Below are 23,501 nucleotides of genomic sequence, written 5' to 3'. Positions count from 1 at the left end.
CAGTGGTGTCCCAAAAGTACTAACACTATTATCTGTAACCACTGTGCAACCCAGATCACAAAAGTGTTCTGCCACCACCTTCCTCATTACAATGCAGATTTCTTGAACTAATAGTTTTTTTTAATTACCATTTCTCTCTAGTCTCTAAAAACCTGAACATTTGGATAATGATGTCCACATCGACATACCCTGAAATCAGTTCTGATTTTAATAAGCTCTTGTCATAAATATAAAGGGAAGGGTAAATACCTTTAAAATCCCTCCTGGCCAGAGGAAAAACCCTTTCACCTGTAAAGGGTTAAGAAGCTAGGATAACCTCGCTGGCACCTGACCAAAATGACCAATGAGGAGACAAGATACTTTCAGAAGCCGGAAGGGGGGAGAAACAAAGGCTCCCTCTGTCTGTATGATGCTTTTGCCGGGAACAGAAAGGAATGGAGTCTTAGAACTTAGTAAGTAATCTAGCTAGATATGGGTTAGATTCTGTTTGTTTAAATGGCTGAGAAAATAAGCTGTGCTGAATGGAATGGATATTCCTGTCTGTGTGTCTTTTTGTAAGTTAAGGTTTTGCCTAGATGGATTCTCTATGTTTTCAATCTAATTACCCTGTAAGGTATTTACCATCCTGATTTTACAGAGGTGATTCTTTTACTTTTTCTTCTATTAAAATTCTTCTTTTAAGAACCGGATTGCTTTTTCATTGTTCTTAAGATCCAAGGGTTTGGGTCTGTGTTCACCTATGCAAATTGGTAAGGATTTTTAACAAGCCTTCCCCAGGAAAGGTGGTGTATGGTTTGGGGAGGATTTTGGGGGAAAGACGTTTCCAAGCGGGCTCTTTCCCGTCTGTCTGTCTGTTAGACGCTTGGTGGCGGCAGCAATAAAGTCCAAGGGAAAAAGGAAAATAGTTTGTACCTTGGGGAAGTTTTAACCTAAGATTGTAAAAATAAGTTTAGGAGGTTGTCATGCAGGTCCCCCATCTGTACCCTAGAGTTCACAGTGGGGAAGGAACCTTGACAGCTCTGAAGACATTTCAATCAGTTTTCAGTTCTTAAAACACCAGAATTATGTAGGGAAATATAGAGATTGTGCAGCAGCTATTTAGAGATGCTTCCTATCTAACACTAAGAGTTCTCCGAAAGTAGATATGGGATTTTGGAGCAGCGTTTTATGCTCTAGTGTTGATAAGGAAGCTCAGCAGAAGCACCTAGACTTGGCAAGAGACAACCAAAGATTTCAGATTATGAGTTAACCAGCAGAAGTTACTTTTCAAATACCTCTGGAAACACTAAAAAAATTTAAAATGGCAAAACCTGAAGTCAAAAGAGACAAAATGATGGAGCAATATAGCAGCAAATTTATTGGCAATCAGCACAGGAGAGATGGAGACTTGTTCAGTGAGTTGTTGGACTCAAAACTGAAAATACCAAGTAGGTGTGCACAGACCCATACAAAAACTGGTATTATTAGTAGTATATTTAGTGAAGTACCAGCTAAAAATAAAAACCTAATGGGAGAAGCATTCATAGATTCAGAAATGGCAACATTCTAAATCAGCCTAAGCAGACTGAAGAATTCATTGTTTTGCCTGCACAAAGGACTACAAAAGACTGATCACAATGCTGAGGCATCTCTCCTACATGTTAGGAAACTAATTGTTCCTATCCACTACACACCAAGAGAGACCATCTTCTTAACTTTTACAAAAATGGAACAGATGTTCCCTGGCACATAAGTACATTCTGAAATTCTTATCTATCTTTACATTAGTTATATTTAAAGGCCTCTATCACCATGACATCTAAACAGTGACAATTTTATCACTTTCAAGATATCTGCAATACTTATATATTTGTATAAACATAAGGAGAGCTATGCACTATAATTTAATTCAACAGTGAGTACAGATAGTGTTTTGATGTATAAACGCCATTCAGTATCTCCTGCCACAATTGCCATGTACTTCTCCTTGCAAATAGTGGCAAGATGATTTAGACATGCCCTGGTTGTGTGGCTCTAAGGAAAGTGCCAAGTCAAAGATGATGACCAGGTTACAAGTCTGAATGACAAGGAGGGAGGTGCTGCTGTCCATGGTGACTGAGAAAGTAGAGAAGGCCTGGGGAGGGGGAAGGGAGGATCAAGAGCTCAGTTTCAGCCATGTTGAGAAGGAGTTGACAGCTGGACATCTATCAGAAATCAGGAGTACAGGCTGAGATTTTGGTTTGGATGGAAGAGTGCACAGGTATATCTGTGAGCTATCAGCCTACAGATGATAGCTTAAGCTAGGTTTATGAATGAAATTACCTACAGTGTATGTAGCGGGCATTGAGAAGGGGCCAAGAATGAAGCCATGTGCCCCCCCCCACCAAAGTTTGAGCAAGGAAGAGGAGGACCCACTGAATGAATCACTAAAGAAGCAATCAGAGAGGCAGGAGAATAACCAATAGTTAGAAGACAGAGTCACACAGCCTGAGGGAAGGCAGAATTTCAAAATGAAGAACGTAACTGACTGTGCCAAAGGTAACTTAGAGGTCAAGGAGGACAAGCATGAACTACTGGTTCTGAGCTTTGGCAAGGAAGGTGTTATGAGAGAGTTTGGTGAGAGTCATTTCAGTGGAGTGTAACGTGAGGAAGCCTGGCTGGAAAGGATCTAAGATGGAGCTGGAGGAAAGGAACTTGATACAGCAACTGCAGACAGCATGCTCAATGAGCTTAGAGATGAAGAAGGGGAGAGAATGGGGCAACAGCTGGAGAAGCAAGTGATGTCAAAGATGGTTTTTGTTTTCGTAAAGACTTAAACATGCTTGTATTATGAAGAGAATGAACAAAAGAAGAGGGACACATTACGGAGAGAGATGAGGGATGAGGTAAGAGTGGGGCAAGCAAGATCAGATGATTGAATGGGGTTGCTGATACATATGGGTTATAAGAAAGCTTAGCCTCAGTGACTGGGGAGGAGGTGGTGATGGTAGTAATGGTGGGGAGAGGCCCTTTCAATGGGGATTTTAACGTTATACCAAAAATACTAGAGAAACTGCTGTTGACCAGGTCCAGTAACGAAAGTGTACTTCTCAGATCCTGACCTAACAAGACACTGATTCTAATCAAGGCCTCAAACTACTTAGAATTTCACAGGAAAAAGAAAACAATAAATCAGGAGCACTTTAAGCATAACCACTACTATAGACAAAATTTGAAATTGAACATAAGAAACAAAAATGGTTGCACAACATTTTTCAAACACTTAATATTTCTTCAGCAATTTAACGTGTCCTCCTCTCTCAACAACCAGTAATACGTTATGTGAACAGTTGCCATAAAATTCTAGTAATAAAACTATGATCAAATTACAGCTGAAATGCAAAAGTTACTATTTCATGTAAGGTTTTAGTTTCAATATGACCTAAAAAAAATAGTTTGATATAAGTAGGGCTGCAATTCAAAACCTTTTAAATAGGTGCTAAGAGCTGCGGAGTACTATGTACCTTCTACCTATCAAAAAGTTAATCCTCGAGAATAAAAGAGGTCTAACTAAGTTGTGTAACAAACTAACTTAAATGAAACTGTAATTCTGGATACGGATAAGGAAGATTTATGAAACAAAGTCTTAAGAGTCTGGGTGCAACTCATGTGGATTTTATCCATGGTAACTGCTAGTAAACCTTATTAGACTGTATTACTAGGAATAAAGTAAACTGACCTGTCTGAATAGAGGGTTTTTGCACCTATTAAGCCTAATGTCATCTTTAAACTAGTTGAAATAAAAATCCTGCAGTGAGCAAAAAGTTTCACATGACTAAATCAGTTGCAGTTTTTAAAAATTTTTGTCCCCATCAGTAACATTCCCAAGCTCAATTAGGATTTTAAGAAAACAAGTATGTGGAGGTAACTTGGCCAAGAAAGGAACAAAATATTCCGTATGTTCAGCCAGAAAAAGGAACTCTCTTTAAACTAATGTAAATAATATACTCATGGAAGTTTTTCCCCCAAAAAGACAAAACCAAGGCAGTGTTCTAACATTACAATCTTCAGAATACCATATAAGATTTCTAACCCACAGTCTCAAATACCTACTCTACCCAGCACTGAAATAGTCCATTCACTATCTACGTTTTGCTGCTTGGCAACAGCAACTAATTATTTCTGGTTTCAGAGTAGCAGCCATGTTAGTCTGTATTCCCAAAAAGAAAAGGAGTACTTGGTGCCACAAGTACTCCTTTTCTTTTTAATTATTTCTGGATATTTCCTATACAGATTGATCATAGTTATGGCAAAATAGATAACTGCTGTTTTTAAATATAATCCAGGATGTTAGAATATTGGCTAATACTATGAAAAGAACTAGCCTCAAGGTCAGGGGTGGCCAACCTGCGCCTGAGAAGGAGCCGGAATTTACCTATGTACATTGCCAAAGAGCCACAGTAATACCTCAGCAGCCGCTCCCCCCCACCACCCCCCCGGCTCCGGTATGAAACTGTAGAAAAACCTGAGTGTCTCTGGATTAAGTTTAGAAGCGTGAGCAACAAGGGTGATGTCATGGTGGGAGTCTGCTATAGACCACCGGACCAGGGGGATGAGGTGGACAAGGCTTTCTTCCAGCAACTAACGAAAGTTACTAGATCGCAGGCCCTTGTTCTCATGGGAGACTTCAATCACCCGGATATCTGCTGGGAGAGCAATACAACGGTGCACAGACAGTCCAGGAAGTATAGGGGACAATTTCCTGGTGCAAGTGCTGGAGGAACCAACTAGGGGCAGAGCTCTTCTTGACCTGATGCTCACAAACTGGGAAGAATTAGTAAGGGAAGCAAAAGTGGATGGAAACCTGGGAGGCAGTGACCATGAGATGGTCGAGTTCAGGATCCTGACACAGGGAAGAAAGGAGAGCAGCAGAATACAGACCCTGCACTTCAGAAAAGCAGACTTTGACAACCTCAGGGATCTGATGGGCAGGATCCCCGGGAGAATAACATGAGGGGGACAGCTGGCTGTATTTTAAAGAATCCTTATTGAGGTTACAGGGACAAACCATCCCGATGTGTAGAAAGAATAGTAAATATGGCAGGCGACCAGCTTGGCTTAACAGTGAAATCCTTGCTGATCTTAAACACAAAAAAGAAGCTTGCAAGAAGTGAAAGACTGGACAAATGACCAGGGAAGAGTACAAAAACATTGCTCGGGCATGCAGGAGTGAAATCAGGAAGGCCAAATCACACCTGGAGGTGCAGCTAGCAAGAGATGTTAAAAGTAACAAGAAGGGTTTCTTCAGGTATGTTAGCAACAAGAAGAAAGTCAAGGAAAGTGTGGGCCCCTTACTGAATGATGGAGGCAACCTAGTAACAGAGGATGTGGAAAAAGCTAATGTACTCAATGCTTTTTTTGCCTCCGTCTTCACGAACAAGGTCAGCTCCCATACTGTGCTGCCCAGTGCAGCAGTCTGGGGAGGAGGTGACCAGCCCTCTGCGAAGAAAGAAGTGGTTCAGGACTATTTAGAAAAGCTGGATGAGCACAAGTCCATGGGGCCGGATGCGCTGCATCCGGGAGTGCTAAAGGAGTTGGCGCATATGATTGCAGAGCCATTGGCCATTATCTTTAAAAACTCATGGCGATCGGGGGAGGTCCCGGACGACTGGAAAAAGGCTAATGTAGTGCCCATCTTTAAAAAAGGGAAGGAGGAGGATCTGGGGAACTACAGGCCAGTCAGCCTCACCTCAGTCCCTGGAAAAATCATGGAGCAGGTCCTCAAAGATTCAATTCTGAAGCACTTAGAGGAGAGGAAAGTGATCAGGAACAGTCAGCATGGATTCACCAAGGGCAAGTCATGCCTGACTAATCTAATTGCCTTCTCTGATGAGATAACTGGTTCTGTGGATGAGGGGAAAGCAGTGGATGTGTTGTTCCTTGACTTTAGCAAAGCTTTTGACACTGTCTCCCACAATATTCTTGCCAGCAAGTTAAAAAAGTATGGGCTGGATGAATGGACTATAAAGGTGGATAGAAGGTTGGCTAGATTGTCGGGCTCAACGGGTAGTGATCAATGGCTCCATGTCTAGTTGGCAGCCGGTATCAAGTGGAGTGCCCCAAGGGTCGATCCTGAGGCCAGTTTTGTTCAATATCTTCATTAATGATCTGGAGGATGGCGTGGATTGCACCCTCAGCAAGTTTGCAGATGACACTAAACTGGGAGGAGAGGTAGATACATTGGAGGGTAGGGATAGGATACAAAGGGACCTAGACAAATTGGAGGACTGGGCCAAAAGAAATCTGATAAGGTTCAACAAGGACAAGTGCAGAGTCCTGCACTTAGGACGGAAGAATCCCATGCACCACTACAGACTAGGGACCGAATGGCTAGGCAGCAGTTCTGCAGAAAAGGACCTAGGGGTTACAGTGGACGAGAAGCTGGATATGAGTCAATAGTGTGCCCTTGTTGCCAAGAAGGCCAATAGCATTTTGGGATGTATAAGTAAGGGCATTGCCAGCAGATCGAGGGACGTGATCGTTCCCCTCTATTCGACGTTGGTGAGGCCTCATCTGGAGTACTGTGTCCAGTTTTGGGCCCCACACTACAAGAAGGATGAGGGAAAATTGGAAAACATCCAGCGGAGGGCAACAAAAATGATTAGGGGACTGGAACACATGACATGAGGAGAGGCTGAGGGAACCGGGATTGTTTCGTCTGCGGAAGAGAAGAATGAGGGGGGATTTGATAGCTGCTTTCAACTACCTGAAAGGGGGTTCCAAAGAGGATGGATCTAGGCTGTTCTCAGTGGTAGCAGACGACAGAATGAGGAGTAATGGTCTCAAATTGCAGTGGGGGAGGTTTAGGTTGGATATTAGGAAAAACTTTTTCACTAGGAAGGTGGTGAAACACTGGAATGTGTTACCTAGGGAGGTGGTGGAATCTCCTTCCTCAGAAGTTTTTACGTTCAGGCTTGACAAAGCCCTGTCTGGGATGTTTAGTTGGGGATTGGTCCTGCTTTGAGCAGGGGGTTGGACTAGATGACCTCCTGAGGTCCCTTCCAACCTGATATTCTATGATCAGCTGCCCCCCACCTGTCAGCAGCCCTGATGGTCAGCACCTCCCACTCCCTCCCCATGTGGCATGCAGGAGGCTCTGGGAGGGAGGGGGAGGAGCGAGGGAGTGGCAGGCTCAGGGAAGGGAACAGGAAGGAGCAGGGGCTGTGGCAGAGTAGGGTTGAGCAGTGAGCACCGTCCCCCAGCACACTGAAAAGTTGGCACCTGTATCTCTAGCCCCGGAGTTGGTGCCTATGCAAGGAGCCGCATATTAACTTCTGAAGAGCCGCATGCAGCTCTGAAGCCACAGGTTGGCCACCCCTGCTCAAGGTAAACATTAATGTGTAGATCATCCTCTAAAAAACAAGCACAGCCATATAGTAATTATAGAAGTAATAATAAAACAAAGGGATAAGAAATTGATCGCAGAACACAAGCTTTCGTGACCTAAAGCAATTAGCATAAGTATAAGGCCTTACAGCCTGAGTAAGAGTAGTTGCTCAATACACAGGCATAAGTAAGCAAACAAACAGTGACCTAAAGTTACAAGATGGCACAAGACTTTGTTTATTGTTTTGTAACACTCAAGTGTTGCAAGAAGGCAACATGTACCAGTTTTAAGAGTATTTTTTGGAGGAAACATTAGCAAATGCTTAATCGCAGGTAACCATAGTAGTACAACTGATATATATGTTCATGAGTTTATCTTCATTACTATACTAACCTACAGGATAACATTATGTGAGTGAGCAAGTTAAAATATGGTAAAGGAGAGATGAGCTATGCATACATATGCCTGTGAACCATCAAGGTCTATAAAACATCCTGGTCTCAGGTACAGCCATTGGGAGTTCTTCATCGGCGTGCCCGACTATTATCTGTCTCAACTTTTAGAACTCTTCCCAAGAATAGAGTGAGTATATACCTATAATGGTACTGGCTGTATTAACAGTGTTGTATTACATCACTTTACTTGTCTGGATTTGTTTACTTATTGGACTAATTGTTTTAATAATAAAAATTTTACAATTACAGAAGATTTTCCCTGAGTGTGAGTATTATTGTCACTGTCATGCCCCCCTGGGGTTCCCAAAGCAGTAATACTGATAATGCTGGGCCTAATCTTAGGTCAAGAACCTACTAAATTTCAGAGTGTTACTTGGGGATTCTAAATCAATAAAAATCAATCAATAGATCAGGCAAGACAAGGGAGAGGGGTAATTTGCTAAAGGGCCTCCATCCATTTTGTGCTTGGAGTTTTGCACCTCCATCTGAATAGCAGTAGCAAGTTTGAACAGCTGCACCTATAACTACCCAACCGTGGGTGGAAATCAAGTGGCTAGAAGTGAAGCTACTCATTTTTGCAGCTGCAGTTCATATTACAGGAGACAATATGTGAGTGCAAATTGTATCTGCAAACAAGAAAGAGGCAGGGCCTCTCAGTCTGCTGAAAAACATAGCCCAAATTATTTAATATATTGAGCTAAATAAACTCATTAACCTTATAGCACTATATCTTTGTGAATTATTTATGTACCATAGGATATAAAAGATGTAGTTTAGTATAATTTATTTATATTTAGTGTGTGGCGGAAGGGGAGAAGAGTTTAATTTTGATACATATACTGCATTGTAAATTAAACTGCACCTACCTCACACTGAGCTTATGGATTTGTACAGAGATCTTTAAACAGTCCAAGCAGAATATTTAAAAATCAAATCATGATTTTATACCACAAATAAAATAACGTATTAACACTTTAGCCTGAAAAATGTTTTATCCCGATTAGTTTATTAATCATGGCATGAGATTATGCCACAGTTAACATAATATCTCAGATAATTATATTTCTCCTTTCATTTCTGTTAAACTAAAGCATGCTAAGAATTTCCATATGGAATAAAAGAATTCCTAATTCCTGAAGATGATGTGCTAAATGTTAGTGTGCTGTTCTCATTCATCAAACAGCACTGTACTCCTTTCAAATCAAATAAAAAACAATCTACACTCCCAAACTACACAAAAGCGCCAAAAAGAGCCCAATGGTGCAGCCCATGAATAGCTGCAAATGCAGCTGACCTACTCATAAATTCTGATGGATTTTTTAAACAAATACAATAGTCTAAAAATTAAAGTCCTGTGATACCTTGAGTTTGAATATTTAAGAAACTGACTGACAGCTCAGTGGGTTAATACATTACTCTTTGGCAGATTGACTTAAAATCCTAAACTAAGTAAAATGGAGTTTGGTAGTCTCACAGTTCATTTGACCACACAGTAATTATTGCCTTGTTTACCATAATTGGTAATCAAGACAGAAAAAGGTGTGCTAAAATCTTACATGGTTTATAATACAAGATGGCTCAAGCTGCTATTATTGTTCTCACTTTCATGTACACTAAATTCACTTATACTTTATACAAAATAATTTGGTATAGAAATTCACAAATTACTCTGATAAAAGATACAACTGCAAGACAGAAACCTCTATTTGGCAATACAAGAGACATTTGAAATTCCAAATGTATAACAAATACAATTGAACCTTAATAATTCATATGAATGACTGGTGAGGGGACCCATTAGGAATTATGCTCCAGAAATTTGTGAATTAAGCTCCAATCCTGCAAGGGCTACACACACATAGCCCCCATACTCAGCCCCTACCCCCCAGTCAATGTAACTACTCACGATTAACTACCTGTTTAACTACCTTGCTGAACTGAAGCCTTAGCTCTTCTTAGCTAATCCTGCTCTCACTGAAGCTAATAGCAATATTTTTAATAATTTCAATTAGACTAAAGACTAGGTCCTAAATGAATAAAACATACACACACCAGGACAATTCCTGAGAGAATGTAATTTATTTTGAAAAGTATAATTTATTTTTAATTATTTCTAATACCTTATATACTACCAATTATATTGGAGAATATTTTATAAAAACAATGAACTCTTTCAGTAACAGAAGACTTAACTAAAACGCTCAGCTAGTCTGTGTTTGCTGAGAAGTGCGGTCTGACTAAGGGGTTTGTTTGGTTTATGTTGTTGTGGGGTTTTTTTGTTTGAATTATCAGGTTTGCTTATACATACAAGCACAAACATGACTAAACTGTACCTGACAACTCCTGTTATTTTTGCCATGACCTACAAAGGATTGAACAACTGATATGAGACACAGAGAGTAGGTTTGTTTTTTAAAAGACAAATGATCTAAAAAACTAAAACAAAAAACAAACCATTAATTCTCTCATACTTCTATGTGCATTTATGTTAAACTATTCAGAAATTTAAACCTTTAAAATTGTCTTACCAAACAGTTGTAAATTACAGAACTGTTATTTTTACAGGACTAAAAAATAAAGATACATGTCCCTCTTCCAGTCTCAATGGCAACAGTTACACTCTAAAAACTGGGCTGCCATCATCAATGATGCTGATGCACACACAAAAAACCCATAACTGTTTCATGCCATTAAAAATAAAGTGAGGAAAATAAACTTCACCTATCAGAAACAGAAAAAAAATGGTAGTGAAAGTCATTTTATATTTCTAATACAAGTTAGAGATGAAAGAGTTTTACACACAGTCATCTACTTCATTCCTCTGTTAGTGCTTTTTTCCCCTCCTCCTGTATATTTTGGAAGGCTTTCTTTGATCTAGATTTAAAGTTTCCTAAGCAATGTGACTCTCTTCACTTTTCTTGAGACTATTCGAAATCAATCTCACTATAAGAAAGTATTTAAAAAGTGAAGAGCAAAAAAAATTTATAAACCTGATTTTTTTTTTTAAATAAACACCTCCTCTTTACTACTATTTTTCTTCTTATAATCCCCTGCATCCTGGCCTGCACCCCCCAGGCTTGTAAGCATCAATGAAAACCATTGCCGTTATAGAAAAGAAAAACAACATGCCTGGCATTCTCAATCTCTCCTGCTGGCAGTCTCCAGTTGCTGCAACTAGAGAATCTCTCTATTCTGAACCAGAAATACAATTGACCATCAAAACTAAAACCAGTTTGCACACACAGTACACAGAGTGGGACCAAGTCTGGCTATATCATTTATTTCCAAGATTCATGCTGATTAACTCTCAGAACTCATTCACACTGACTGTTTCCATCAATGAGTTATGTAATGTATTTATTACTTGACAGAAATAAATGATGAATATATAATCAAGCCATATTACATTGTATGTCATATCATTGATAAAATATGAATACATGGGGAAAAGAAGTTTTATTTTAAGTCTAACCTAGGATTTAAAACAAAAACAGATTCTTAAATCACAAAATAATTAGCCTGATACTTCAGGTTCTTCTCATGTCTCTTACCATGATGAAAAAAGGATGGAAAGCTAAACAAAACACATGCTTGTTACACTGAAATTAGCTTTCCCTCCCCAAGTTTAGCAAGTTACATTCACCACAGCAATTCAAAAATAAAAGCTGAAAAACCTGGTTAAGATGTCCATCATTACTACGTTGCTTCACTTTATAAGTAATCATAGTATTGAATAAGAACAGATAACACAACATTCTTAATATAGCTGTAGTAATACTGCTATTGCTAAGGTTATGTCAACTTTTCCATTCTAAACCTCCTCCTAACCCTCTTCCAAGAGTTTATAACTCCACTATAAATATTCAACCTGGCATGAAATTTAACATACAAAGACTTGTTCCTGAAGCAATTTTTTTAAACCCCAAATCCCAACTCTTCTCCCGACCCTCTCCAGAAAAACAAAAATCTATTCACATGTTTTTAACTTACAGGAGTGCATAAAAACTGGAAGTTCACTGACTATTCCCCCCCCCCACACACACACACACACACTGTAACTTAGTATACTAAGATTTTTTTAAATGAAATTTGAAAGACATTATTGAAATCTTCAAACATGATGGTACAACTTGGAGGAGGCTTTTTACTCTTTTTTTTTTAAATATTCATAGCTTGTGCTCAATAATAGGCTAAAAATATACAAAGCTTTGATTCTGCAATACACATGCGCTTAATTTTATAATCATGAGTAGCCCCACTAATTTTGATGGGACAAGTCACAGGGCCATAGGTCCCAATCTTGCAAAATGCTCTTTGCCAATAGATTTCTGCACCCACTTCCAATAGAAGCAGGATCTGGCCCCTAATCAATTTTAGTCCACTGATGAAAAACAGATTGAAATGCTTTGCATTTGTTTAAGACTTTTCATCTGAGTAGCTCTAAGTGATTTACAAACTGTAGCTCTCTCAACTCCCCAGGAGAAAAGTAGATATTATATTCCCCATCCACAAAATGGGGAAGCTGAGACAGAGATGTGAAATGACTTGCATGTGTCACTGACAGAGCCAGAAGGAGAATGAGATTTCCTGGCTGCCAGCCCTATGCTCAGACCACTATCTCAATAGTGCCTCTGACATTAAATACATGTGTAACTGCCCCCACCTCCACCCACTATCACTGTCCCTTTTCTGAACTGATAAGTGTGAGAGTGTGACTACCTTACAAAAAAAGAAGCAGGTAACTCTTTATTACACACTCTAATACCTAAATATAATGAGACATCTCAACAACAACCCAACCCTGCAAACCCTTACTCATGTGAGTAATTAGTGAAGTTAGTGGGAATACTTGCTTGAGAAAGCACTACTCACATGCGTATGGGTTTTCAGGGGAAGGGCCTCATTCGATAAGTCACCTCCCTTGTGCCTCAGTATCAGAGGACACTGTTGCAACTTTTCATTCTTAACCAACCCTTGACAAACCTATTTGAAATTTACAAGTTAAAAATCAGAATGGCAAGTGCTATGGCAGACCCTTGCCTATAAACAATGTAGAAATTCACCCTCAAGTGGAGAGAGTCTTTGGTGTGGAGCTCTTGCAAGAGGAGGAGAAAAGAGTGGTAAAGCAGAAAATAGTTCCAGAAACCAGGCATACAAGAGCGTTTATTGCAGTCTTTCCAAAATAGCATTTGATTTGTTTTTGCACTATTAAAAGTAATCTAGTAGATCCCTCACAAACTTAATGTAAAAATCTGCAATCACTGTCAGAATCTTACGATGACAGAGTCAGAGGTCAAGTGACTATCACTGCATGATGTAAGTACCAGCAATCAATGTGGAAAGTTCTAAAAACTCCATTATCCCGCTCCCATTGATATCTTTAACCTATTTACAGGATATCAACTTGCCAAACCAATGAACTCTTGTTAGCACAATAAATTCTCCAATGTAAGACTTCTTTGGAGCCACTAAATTTTAAAAAACATTCCCTGTCAGAGAATATGGCAAACATCTGTCACAGTACTAATTTTAGAGCATGAATTCTTAAAGTATTAAAAAATTACCTTTTCAGCTTGTCAAAATGTGTTAAATTCTGCTATTCAGGTTAATAAAAGCACAAGACAAATATAATTATGAAGAGTTCAAGAATTTCAATTATTGAGTCAGATATTCTTTCCATGTCAGTATGAATATAGGAAAGAGCACACAAATAAAATTAATAAACAGTGCAGAACTGCTTAGTATGTTTTGATAACTGACCCAACAATAATCTTCCTTCAATGACTTCATTATGAAGACTCCAGCTAGCTGTTTAACATATATAATGCTAATTATGAAGATTGGAAAGGTGTTCTTAAAGACAGCAGTCTGCTTATGTACATTTTGTGAAATATAGATGATAAAGATTTTATATTCAATTTAAAAGTACAGCATGACTTTGAAGCTTGAAGGTCACATACAGTAACTGTCCTCATCAGGATTCTTATGTGAGACTGTATCTTCTGTGCTACATCTATATTTAGAAGAAGAAAAAAACAGGACAACCTGCCCTATCATGAATTCAGGAAAGTTCAGCCACTAATTATCATCATTAATCTATTTCATTAAAAATTCTAAGCAGTCTATTATTGTGCTAAATCTCAAAATAGCAAGAAAAAAAGAAGACAAGTTGACTCTGGACTCTGCTTTCCAACTTTATTTTCCCTACCAGAAACCAAGCATTATATTCAGGTCAGCAATGACCTTAGGTAACAGATGACATATTTTCTCTATTTTAACAAACATTTCAAATGCATACATCATTTAAGAAGGTTGGCTTTTTCCACCCCTCTCTCCTATCAATGCTTTTTACTTTAATAGACCATAAATTTGATTGCACAGAAAAGTTAAAGAACCGTGCACTTGTCTTTTTTCCTATCAGGGGATCTACCCAGCATCATCCTAAAAAGCTTCAAATGCAAAAAATTACATTAGGTGGCCTAAAACAAAAAAAACTCCACATGCCAGAAGCCGGTGGTGTCAAAAGATGAATTCCCATCTTTAGTGAAAACTTCACCTGTGATAACTGATGTGAAATTATTGTAATAAATACGATTAAAAAACTGTAAAGTACACATATTATAAGACTCTTGAATAAAACATGGGCTATAAACAGACCCCAACTATACATGTATAACATAGTGACACACTACAAAGCACATGTGAACATGTAAAGGATGCAAACAAAGTAAGTATGTTCAGACTTACCCCATTCTAGATACTCAAGAATATTCTTCTCTCTCCTCAGGGGGGAATTATTACATTCATCATAAAGGCAGATGAGTATATCCAGCAAGGTTTCCACACTGAAGCACTGCCCATTAGTCCGAGTTGGCCCATCCAAAATAAACTGTTCCAACTGCCTCAAACGCACCTCTCCAGACATGGTTGTTTCAGTTTGTACTGGGGTTTCTTTTTTAATTATTATTATTTTTTAAAAAAAAACAACTTTTAAATGGATTGTTAAAAAAGAAAATCAACAACGTATGTTTTTAAAACAAATGTCAATGTAGCAAAGGTGGTGCTGAATTTACAATCCACCTCAGTGTTCCTAGTCTGAAAACTGAATCTCGGTCAGTTTCACTAATATACACACACATATACAGTATATACACATTTGACTGAAAAAAGAGTTATCCTAAAAAAAAATATTTTAATACTTTTAAAAAGAAAGAAAAAATATATCGTCACTCTTGACATTTAAATAATAATAATTAAAATGAAATTCAACCAAGACTGACACCAATTTTATCATATATAGAGCAATAGAGATATTTATATATTTAAAAAGGTCTTCATTCAAAATTCAAATCATGCAACATAATCCTGAAAAGAATCCCACTGCATCACTAAAGTGTAAAAGCCCCATTCAGTTTGCATCAGCAATTCACTTCCCAGGAAGGAGCAGCAGAAGGAAAAATATATAAAAGGAAGAAGAAAATTAAATGCATAGAGGAGGGGAGGGAAAGGGCTACAAAATACCCACCACCTCCACCTCCTCCTCCAGCACCACTCGGTAAATGCATCAGTGGCAATTTCTTCAGAAGGGTGGGGGGAACAGGTCGCTGGAAGCAGCCCCTCCTCAGGGCTCAGCCAAGTCCTGTCTGAGGAAGGCTTTTCCTTTCTCCTCCTCAAGGAGTCTCCTTTTAAGGCTTTTCAGTGATCCCCAAAAATAAAAGGCTTCATCCCCCCACCTTCTTCTCTGCTGTGTGTGGAGTGGGGCGCTAACCAGCCCCCGAAATACCAGCACCACCCAGGGAAGGTGGGGGGCAGGCTAATAACCCTGTCAAATCCTTCCCATGTCTGTGCGTGTCCTCCTGCCGGGTGTCTGCCCGGGGAGCGGGGTGCCCCCCCTCCTGCTGGAGGAGATTAGAAGACACTGGACATGTAAGGCCCCCAGGTGCTGGGAAGTGCTGCTGCCGGTGTTTTCAATCCAGGGGATGGAGAGATGCTGCCCCGGCTTCGCCCCACCGGGCTAAGGGCATCTTCCTCCGGCGGGGGGCAGGGAGGGCTCCCAGCCTGCGCCCCGCTTTCCGCTCCGCCGGCTCCTGCTCCTCCACACGCCCCCCCCACACACACACACACACTTCGCCGGCCCGGCTCCCGGGTCTCCCCCTCACTCACACCCACAGGCGGCGGCGGCCGCTCCTGCTGCTGGGCTCTCAGGATCCAACATGGCGGCCTCCCCAGCCCTAGCGGACGGAGCAGCCGCGGCGCACAGCTGCAGAGAGCGGCGCTGAGCCTGGGAGCTGCTGCTACTGATGGGATTCAGGGCGGGGGGCGGCGGGGGGAGCCGTTGCTGCAGCAGGGAATGCAGGGATAGAGGCGGACTGAGGGAGGGGGGGAGGAGGAGGAGGGGAGACCAGGATGCAACGCCCCGAGGGCTACTGCAGGAGCTGCGAGCTCCTAGTCGCTCCTTGGTGGAGCTGGATGGCTTCCCTCGCTCACCCCCGCATCATGGAGCCCCCTTTGCTGCTGTGCCACTTCTTTCCCATACCCCGTCCTCTTAGTCCCCCCCCCTCCAAAAAAAAAAAAAAAGAAGCGGTGGGCGTGGGACCCACCTAGCCCCAGCTGCGCCACTGGCTCCCTAACTTCTCTCCCCATGGTCCCTGCCCTTTGCTGCTACCTGGGCTCTTTCATTGTCCTCTTGGTGGCAGTTTTGTCATTTCTCTAATTACGCCCTTCCTCCAAAAAATAAAGAAAGGATGCCCTGTTTCAGCTGAGGGGCCAGAGGGCAGTGTGAGGCATGCTACTTGTCTAACTAGAAGCCGTGCCTCGTTATTAGAAATGCTTCAGGTGCTAATACTAACCCTATTACATTCAAAAATCTTCAGATTTAGTCTCTTAACATATACCTGATCATTCATGGTGAGAACATCTACATGTATACACAACACCTTCCACCCCAAAGGATCGCACAGTGCAATGCAAGCTAATACGCACCAGGGATCACTTTCCTCAGCACTGAAATTCAGCCATCTCTGGGGTGGAAAATGGCAGCTGTTTAATAGCACATGGCAATGCCATTCAGTGTAAAGATGCCATGTGAAGAATGCAATATCTAATTGAACCTCCAAGGGCGGGAGGGTTAAATAAATGTCATCTCCAAGAAACATTAGAGCTTAAACTAACCACCTTACCACCAGAAGTCAGAAGAGCAAGGAAAAGAAAACACGGTTGGGGTTTAGACCCATCCGGAAAAGGCTTAGCAGAAAAGGTGAACTTGTACTATTCTCTGAAGGCTAACTAAGTAGCTCTGTTGGAATTCCAGAGGTAAGGTCCCTCCGGTGACAATGCCCTTCCTCCTATCTTTGGGTCTGCATGTCTGGGGTTGGACTGTCAGCAAAAGTGCTTCAGCTGGTCTCGGTCACAACTATGGTCAATACAATACTGGCATTTTCTACCTTAGCCTTCCTACCAGGTAACATAAAACACTAAGGGTTTTATTTGTACCAGTATGTGCAAAAGAACAAGAAAACACAGATAAAGATTAATCATTACATGATCAAGATTCAAAAGAGAACCTCCAAAGCATTTTCCCTACGTTTACAGAAAGATGAGTCTTTTCAGTAGCCTAAAGTTACTTAAGGCAGCATCTTATCTGTAAACCCTGTGGCCTGAAGCTATAGAGGGTAGGGATGGGAGCTCCCTCATCCCTACTATCATTTGCTGGTGAACAGGAGAAACAGCAAATGGAATAAGCTCCATAGGAGAAGAAGCTCTCTGCCACCATCTGTTGGTGAATAGAGCTGCTTTATAAGCTGTTTATCCAGAACTCCAGATAGAAATTCTATAAGGAAGGAGTGCTCTACTCCCAACTATCCGTGAACAGGGGAAAGTACAATTACAGAGAGAATTCATTTGTATAAGCTTCCTATCCAGAAATCCTCAATCCTCTTTGCACTTTGAGAACTCACCAACACTGTACATGAACTCTGAATTGCTGGCATAATGGAACTGAACTGAAAAAGAGAGAACAGTGGATTCCAGTTTGTGGTAGGGAATGTATTCATCATGGCATGGACTCTGTTCAAGGGTCCTATAATGGAAGACAGAAAGCAGAGGGGAGAGTGCTGAAGTCACTCTGTTGAAGCTGCAGAGGGCAGCAATGGAGCTGAGTGAACTCTGCTGAAAGGTCTCCTACCCACCATCACTAAAAACTGTATTAAGTGGTGGAGCCTCAGGTGTAAATCAGGTAAGTACTTCCCCAAGGGCCTGGAGACAGGTCTGCCTCACAGCAATCAGTCTCTGGAACTGCACCATCTACCAATGCCAAACTGTGAGTGGGATGTAGCAGTCGAGGAAGGGAGGACAGTGACATATTTAAGAGACATTTGCATATGAGATATTTATGCTGATGAGTGGAGAATGAATTTAAGGGAGTACTGCTAAAGACACCCTGGTGGTGTGGGTGTTTCACTTATTCATTTATATATATTGTTGCTGTGTTTTGCTACATTAACGCTATGTTCCCTTCTTCCCAATAAAATATTTCCTAATTTTATACTGAGACTTGTGCTTGCAAGTGGGGAATTATTGCCTGTTAAGGTGCCTACTGAAGGTATCTAGTTTTCCCCAGGTTTCTGAGTGGGGACTTGAGCGGGTGGTGTTTGTTAATTTTAAGAGGACACGCATAACATTTGAACCCAGCCCTTGTTGCTGCCGGCAACACCTGGCAGAAGGTTACACATCATACCAGGTCTTCTTGAAGTGCTTTCAGTCAAATTCTTCCTCCTTAGAGCTCAGCTGAAGGCAAAATGTGTCTTTCTCTGATTCAGAGGTGGCTCTATTTCACCCCCAGCAATTATTTCCTCTTTCCAGGCAATTGCCTATTCTAGAATTCCTACATGCAAAAGTATACAGGTGATTTCCATTACAACCCATTACATCACCTGAAGAATATCTCTAGTCACCAGTTCTGTCACACAAACCATGAGGAATCTAATCCCCCTATAACAAATGAATAAGGAGCAATACTTAATATTTATACAATGGCATTTTTCATCTTCACAGCTTTGCCCATATGCTAACTGTTTAATTCTCACAAAACCTCTATGAGGTAAGAAGGTTTGTTTCCCTGTTTTGCAGGTAGGGAAACAAACAATCAGAGAGGTTTGGCAAAGGCCACATAGCAAAACAGGTGGACCACAGTGCCTCCCAATGAAATAAGACATACAAAAACAAATAATGCTGACATAGACTCATAAAATTGAAGGGTGGGAAGGGACCATCTCTGGATTGCAGTATTTCTAAAATAATCATAGTGTGTCAGGTTTTTTCCCAATCCTAATTTTTACTAGCACCAGAATAATATTTAGCACTTATTATTTCATAGTGCCATAGATGTGTATGGTGCCTTATGAAACAACTGAAGAATAATGTATATATTGGGGCTTGTCAAAACATGGTTGTTGGTTTTTTTTGCCAAGTATTTAGAAGTATAGCGTTAGAAGGGACCACAAGGGTCATCTTGTCTAACCCCCTGCCAAAATGCAGGAAAAAAGTCATTTACAAAAAATCATCCTAATTTTTTATTAAAAATTTAAATTTGGAAAATGTTGATCAGTTTTAATATTTTTAAAACAAAGATAATTGGTTTTGGACTTTCCCGGGTTTTTTCTTTTTCCTTTTATGTAGTTAAGCTGGGATCATTTTGTTAAATATATGGCATGGAGGACATCATCAGAATATTGAAATTAAAGGAGGCAATGACACTGACAAAGCTGATAATGACTAGAAACGAACCAATTCCTTAGTAATTTTAAAATTGTTCTGTGGAAAGAATTGACCCATCAAAGCATCCCAGAATGTTGGTAAAAGTCATGGAAAGTATTTGTTGAAAATACAGGCCTTTGCCACTCAAAGAAAATTTCTGTTACTTTTGTGGTATAGAAGGACACTTATGTTCTTTCTAAACTGAAACCAGCTGATAGAAGGCAAAATGTTACGCAGTTGCATGGTGCCCAATCCTGCTCCCACTGAAATCAATAGGAATTTTTTGCCATTGACATCAGGGAAAGCAGGATTGGGCTAGAGTGACCAGACAGCAAGTATGAAAAATCAGGACGGGGGTGAGGGTTGGGGGGGGCGTAATTGGTGTCTATATAAGACAAAGCTCCAGATATCGGGACTGTCCCTATAAAATCAGGACATCTGGTCACCCTAAATTGGGCCCATAATTACCTCTGAAACTAATTAAATTGGTTTAGACCCAGAATTATCCACAGAAAAAACAGTTGTTAACTTTGCACAATTCCAACCTGTTTTCTCCATATTATAGCAAGTGCATGCATTTTTAAGGAGACTTAACTATATGGAAAATTTGAAGGTCTAATATGAAGTCTTTCTCATGAGGAGAAAGACAAGGCCTTGTTTACACCTACCTGGTGAGTTGCACTGGTTTAACTAAATCAGTTTAAGTGAAGACAATGGCAAAGAAACATCAGTCAAAAGCAATGTTCCCTCTAACTTTTTACATCCGTGTGCGGAATTAATGTTCTGTGCACCAATATGGAGGTGATGTGTGGCGGGGGTGGGACCAAGGGGTTTGGGGTGCAGGAGGGGGCTCAGGGATAGGGCAGAGGGTTTGGGTGCAGGAGGGTGAGGGGTCTGGCTGGGGATGTGGGCTCTGGGGTCGAGCTGGGGATGAGGGATTTGGGTGCAGACTCCCCCCAGCCCTCTCTCGCCGCAGCAGCTCGGGAGGGGCTGAAGGAAAGGCGCCTCCCCCCGTCGCAGCAGCTCCAACGGGGCCAGGGGAGAGGCACATCTCCCTGCTGTACACCTGCGTGGCCCTTAATAGCCTGCAGCTTAGAGGGAACTCGGGTCAAAAGAAAAGTTTCAGATCAGGGTGTATTTTAATAACCTGTAACTCAAAAGCTGATTGCCTGATTTTCTTCCGTTTTTGCAGCTGCAGTCGCCTTTGTCTTTACATGTATGTGGCGATTTTCAAACTAAACCATTTTCCGAGTCAAGGTTATGAGGCGGGCAGGAGGAATACGGTGTTATCATGGAAGCTGGTTTCAGTCTTAACTATGGATAAGCTACTGCCTCTCTATGATATCCTACATCTTGCCAAAGCATACAACAAATGAAATAAAATCACTGCTTATAATGGTATGCTTGTAAAACTTAGTATAATATTCTGTTTACTTGCCTCAGAAATATTAAGCATAATAGACCTACATCTCAAACCATTTTCCCCCAGATACCAAGACAAAATCTGAACTTCACAGTGTGCCTGAAAGATTGACAAATAGAGGTTGTGGTGACTCAAGAGAGGAGTGAATTCCAGTGCTAGCTGGATGTCCAATGATCATTGTGAGTTCTTGACTGTCTTCTGAAGAATCATCTTTCATTTCAAACGCTGTAAAGACTGATTTTCTATTGAAGCAATAAAATGATCTTTAAAATCATATCCCAGAGGAAGGAAAATGGTTGTTTATAATATCGAATGGTAGTTAGCTATTAGATATGCATTATCAAAAAAGACAATGATGGCTTTGAAAAATATTTGTTCAGCCTTTCCAGCAGCATGAAGCTGTACAAATGTGACTGAATAATGAGGAAAATAGTTGATGATCTAAAATTAGCTACTGCATTATGTATTCATGAGACACTCTTTCTCTGTCTAGTTAAACTTAGGGCCAAATCTTACAGTCCTTAATCTCAGTGTGGCAATGGAAGTTCTCCTGAATCAAGACTGAAGGATTTGGCCCATAGTTCTAGAACCTACTTTTCCCTTTGGTCAGGGTTTCTCTGACAGCCCTAAAGGACAATGTCTCCAACTATGCTTTCATTTATTACTCCCATTCATTTCCTGCTCTGAAGGCATTTCCCCATATTAACCTGAATCCAAAGTAATAATAATAGCAGAGAGTTGCTGATTCAGAAAAGCACTTAAGCACATGCTTAAAGTTAAGTGTGTTCTTACATGCTTTGCTGAACTGGGGCCAAGGACAGACTATCTAGTAGTTGGAACAGGGGACTGGGAGTCAGGGCACCATTTCCATCTCCTGCCAGTTCACTGTGTGACCTTGAGCAAAGCATTTAACCTTTCTGTGGCATTATTTTCCCATATGTAAACTGGGAAATGTTAAAGGGTTCACATTCTGATGAAAAGAGACTGCAATAAAATAAAAATAAAGGTGGAGAGGGAAGAGAGAAAGGCACCTTGGGACACCTTGCAAATGAAAACTGCAATATACAGGACAAAACAAACTTAATTCAGATGTAATGTAAATTGTATTCTCAAGTAATAGAATCATTGAATTGTAGGACTTGAAGGGACCTTGAAAGATCATCTAGTCCAGTCCCCTGCACTCATGGCAGGACTAAGTATTATCTAGAGCATCCCTGACAGGTGTTTGTCTAACCTGTTCTTAAAAATCTCCAGTGATGGAAATTCCACAACCTCCATAGTCAATTTATTTCAGTGCTTAATGACCCTGACAGGAAGCTTTTCCCTAATGTCGAGCCGTAACTGATCCTTGCTGCAATTTAAGCCCATTGCTTCTTGTCCTATCCTCAGAGGTTAATGAGAACTATCTACCTCCCACCTCCTTGTAACAACCTTTTATGTACTTGAAAACTGTTATCATGTCCCCTCTCAGTCTTCTCTTCTCCAGATTAAACAAACCCAATTTTTTCAATCTTCCCTCATAGGTCATGCTTTCTGGACCTTTAATTATTTTTGTTGCTCTTCTCTGGACTTCTCCAATTTGTCCACATCTTTCCTGAAATGTGGCACCCAGAACTGGACACAATACTCCAGTTGAGGCCTAATCAGTGCCAAGTAGAGTGGAAGAATTACTTCTCACATCTTGCTTACAACACTGTTGGTAATACATCCCAGAATCATGTTTGCTTTTTTTGCTATAGTGTTACACTGTTGACTTATATTTAGCTTGTGATCCACTATGACCCCCAGATCCCTTTCCACAGTACTTCTTCCTAGGCAGTCACTTCCCATTTTGTATATGTGCAACTGATTGTTCCTTCCTAAGTGGAGTACTTTGCATTTGTCCTTATTGAATTTCATCCTATTTACTTCAGACCATTTCTCCAATTTGTCAAGATCATTTTGAGTTTTAATTCTATCCTCCAAAGCACTTGCAACCTCTCCCAGCTTGGTATTGTCTGCAAACTTTATAACTGTACTCTCTATGCCATTGTCTAAATCATTGATGAAGATATTGAACAGAACCTCCAGACCCAGAACTGGTCCCTGTGGGGACCCCACTTGATATGCCCTTCCAGCTTGACTGTGAATCACAGATAACTACTAGCTCACCCACCTTATAGTAGCTCTATCTAGGTTGTATTTCACTAGTTTGTTTATGAGAAAGTCATGCGAGACAGTATCAAAAGCCTTAATAAAGTCAAGATATACTACACTTACTGCTTCCCCCATATTCACAAGACTTGTTACCCTCTCAAAGAAAGCTAAAGCTACTAGGTTGCTTTGACATGATTTGTTCTTGACGAATTCATGCTGACTGTTACTTATCACCTTATTATCTTCTAGGTGTTTGCAAATTGATTGCTTAATTATTTACTCCATTATCTTTCTGGATACTGAATTTAAGCTGACTGGTCTGTAATTTCCCCGGTTGTCCTTATTTCACTTTTTATAGATTGTCACTATATTTTCACTTTTCCAGTCC

At 40.6% G+C, this 23,501-nt stretch overlaps 1 protein-coding gene across 7 annotated transcripts in view; it reads right to left on the bottom strand.

The window, feature by feature from the left end:
• CDC42BPA (CDC42 binding protein kinase alpha) overlaps positions 1-16,083 on the bottom strand; it is a 322,274-nt gene extending 306,191 nt beyond the window's left edge. For 5 of the 7 annotated variants that reach the window (XM_073338668.1, XM_073338662.1, XM_073338665.1 and 2 more), the window contains exon 1: positions 14,548-16,083. In XM_073338668.1, the coding sequence (XP_073194769.1) occupies positions 14,548-14,725 (178 nt within the window). In that variant the 5' untranslated portion in view covers positions 14,726-16,083. The remainder of the gene's footprint in view (positions 1-14,547) is intronic. The other 2 variants (XM_073338664.1, XM_073338663.1) reach the window with 2 other exon arrangements.
• Between the last annotated feature and the right edge of the window lie 7,418 nt (positions 16,084-23,501).

The sequence above is a fragment of the Lepidochelys kempii genome, chromosome 3, assembly GCF_965140265.1.
Source record: "Lepidochelys kempii isolate rLepKem1 chromosome 3, rLepKem1.hap2, whole genome shotgun sequence".
Lineage (NCBI taxonomy): Eukaryota > Metazoa > Chordata > Testudines > Cheloniidae > Lepidochelys > Lepidochelys kempii.
The sequence above is the reverse complement of the archived record's forward strand: the minus strand, read 5'-3'. Positions and strand labels throughout refer to the sequence as shown.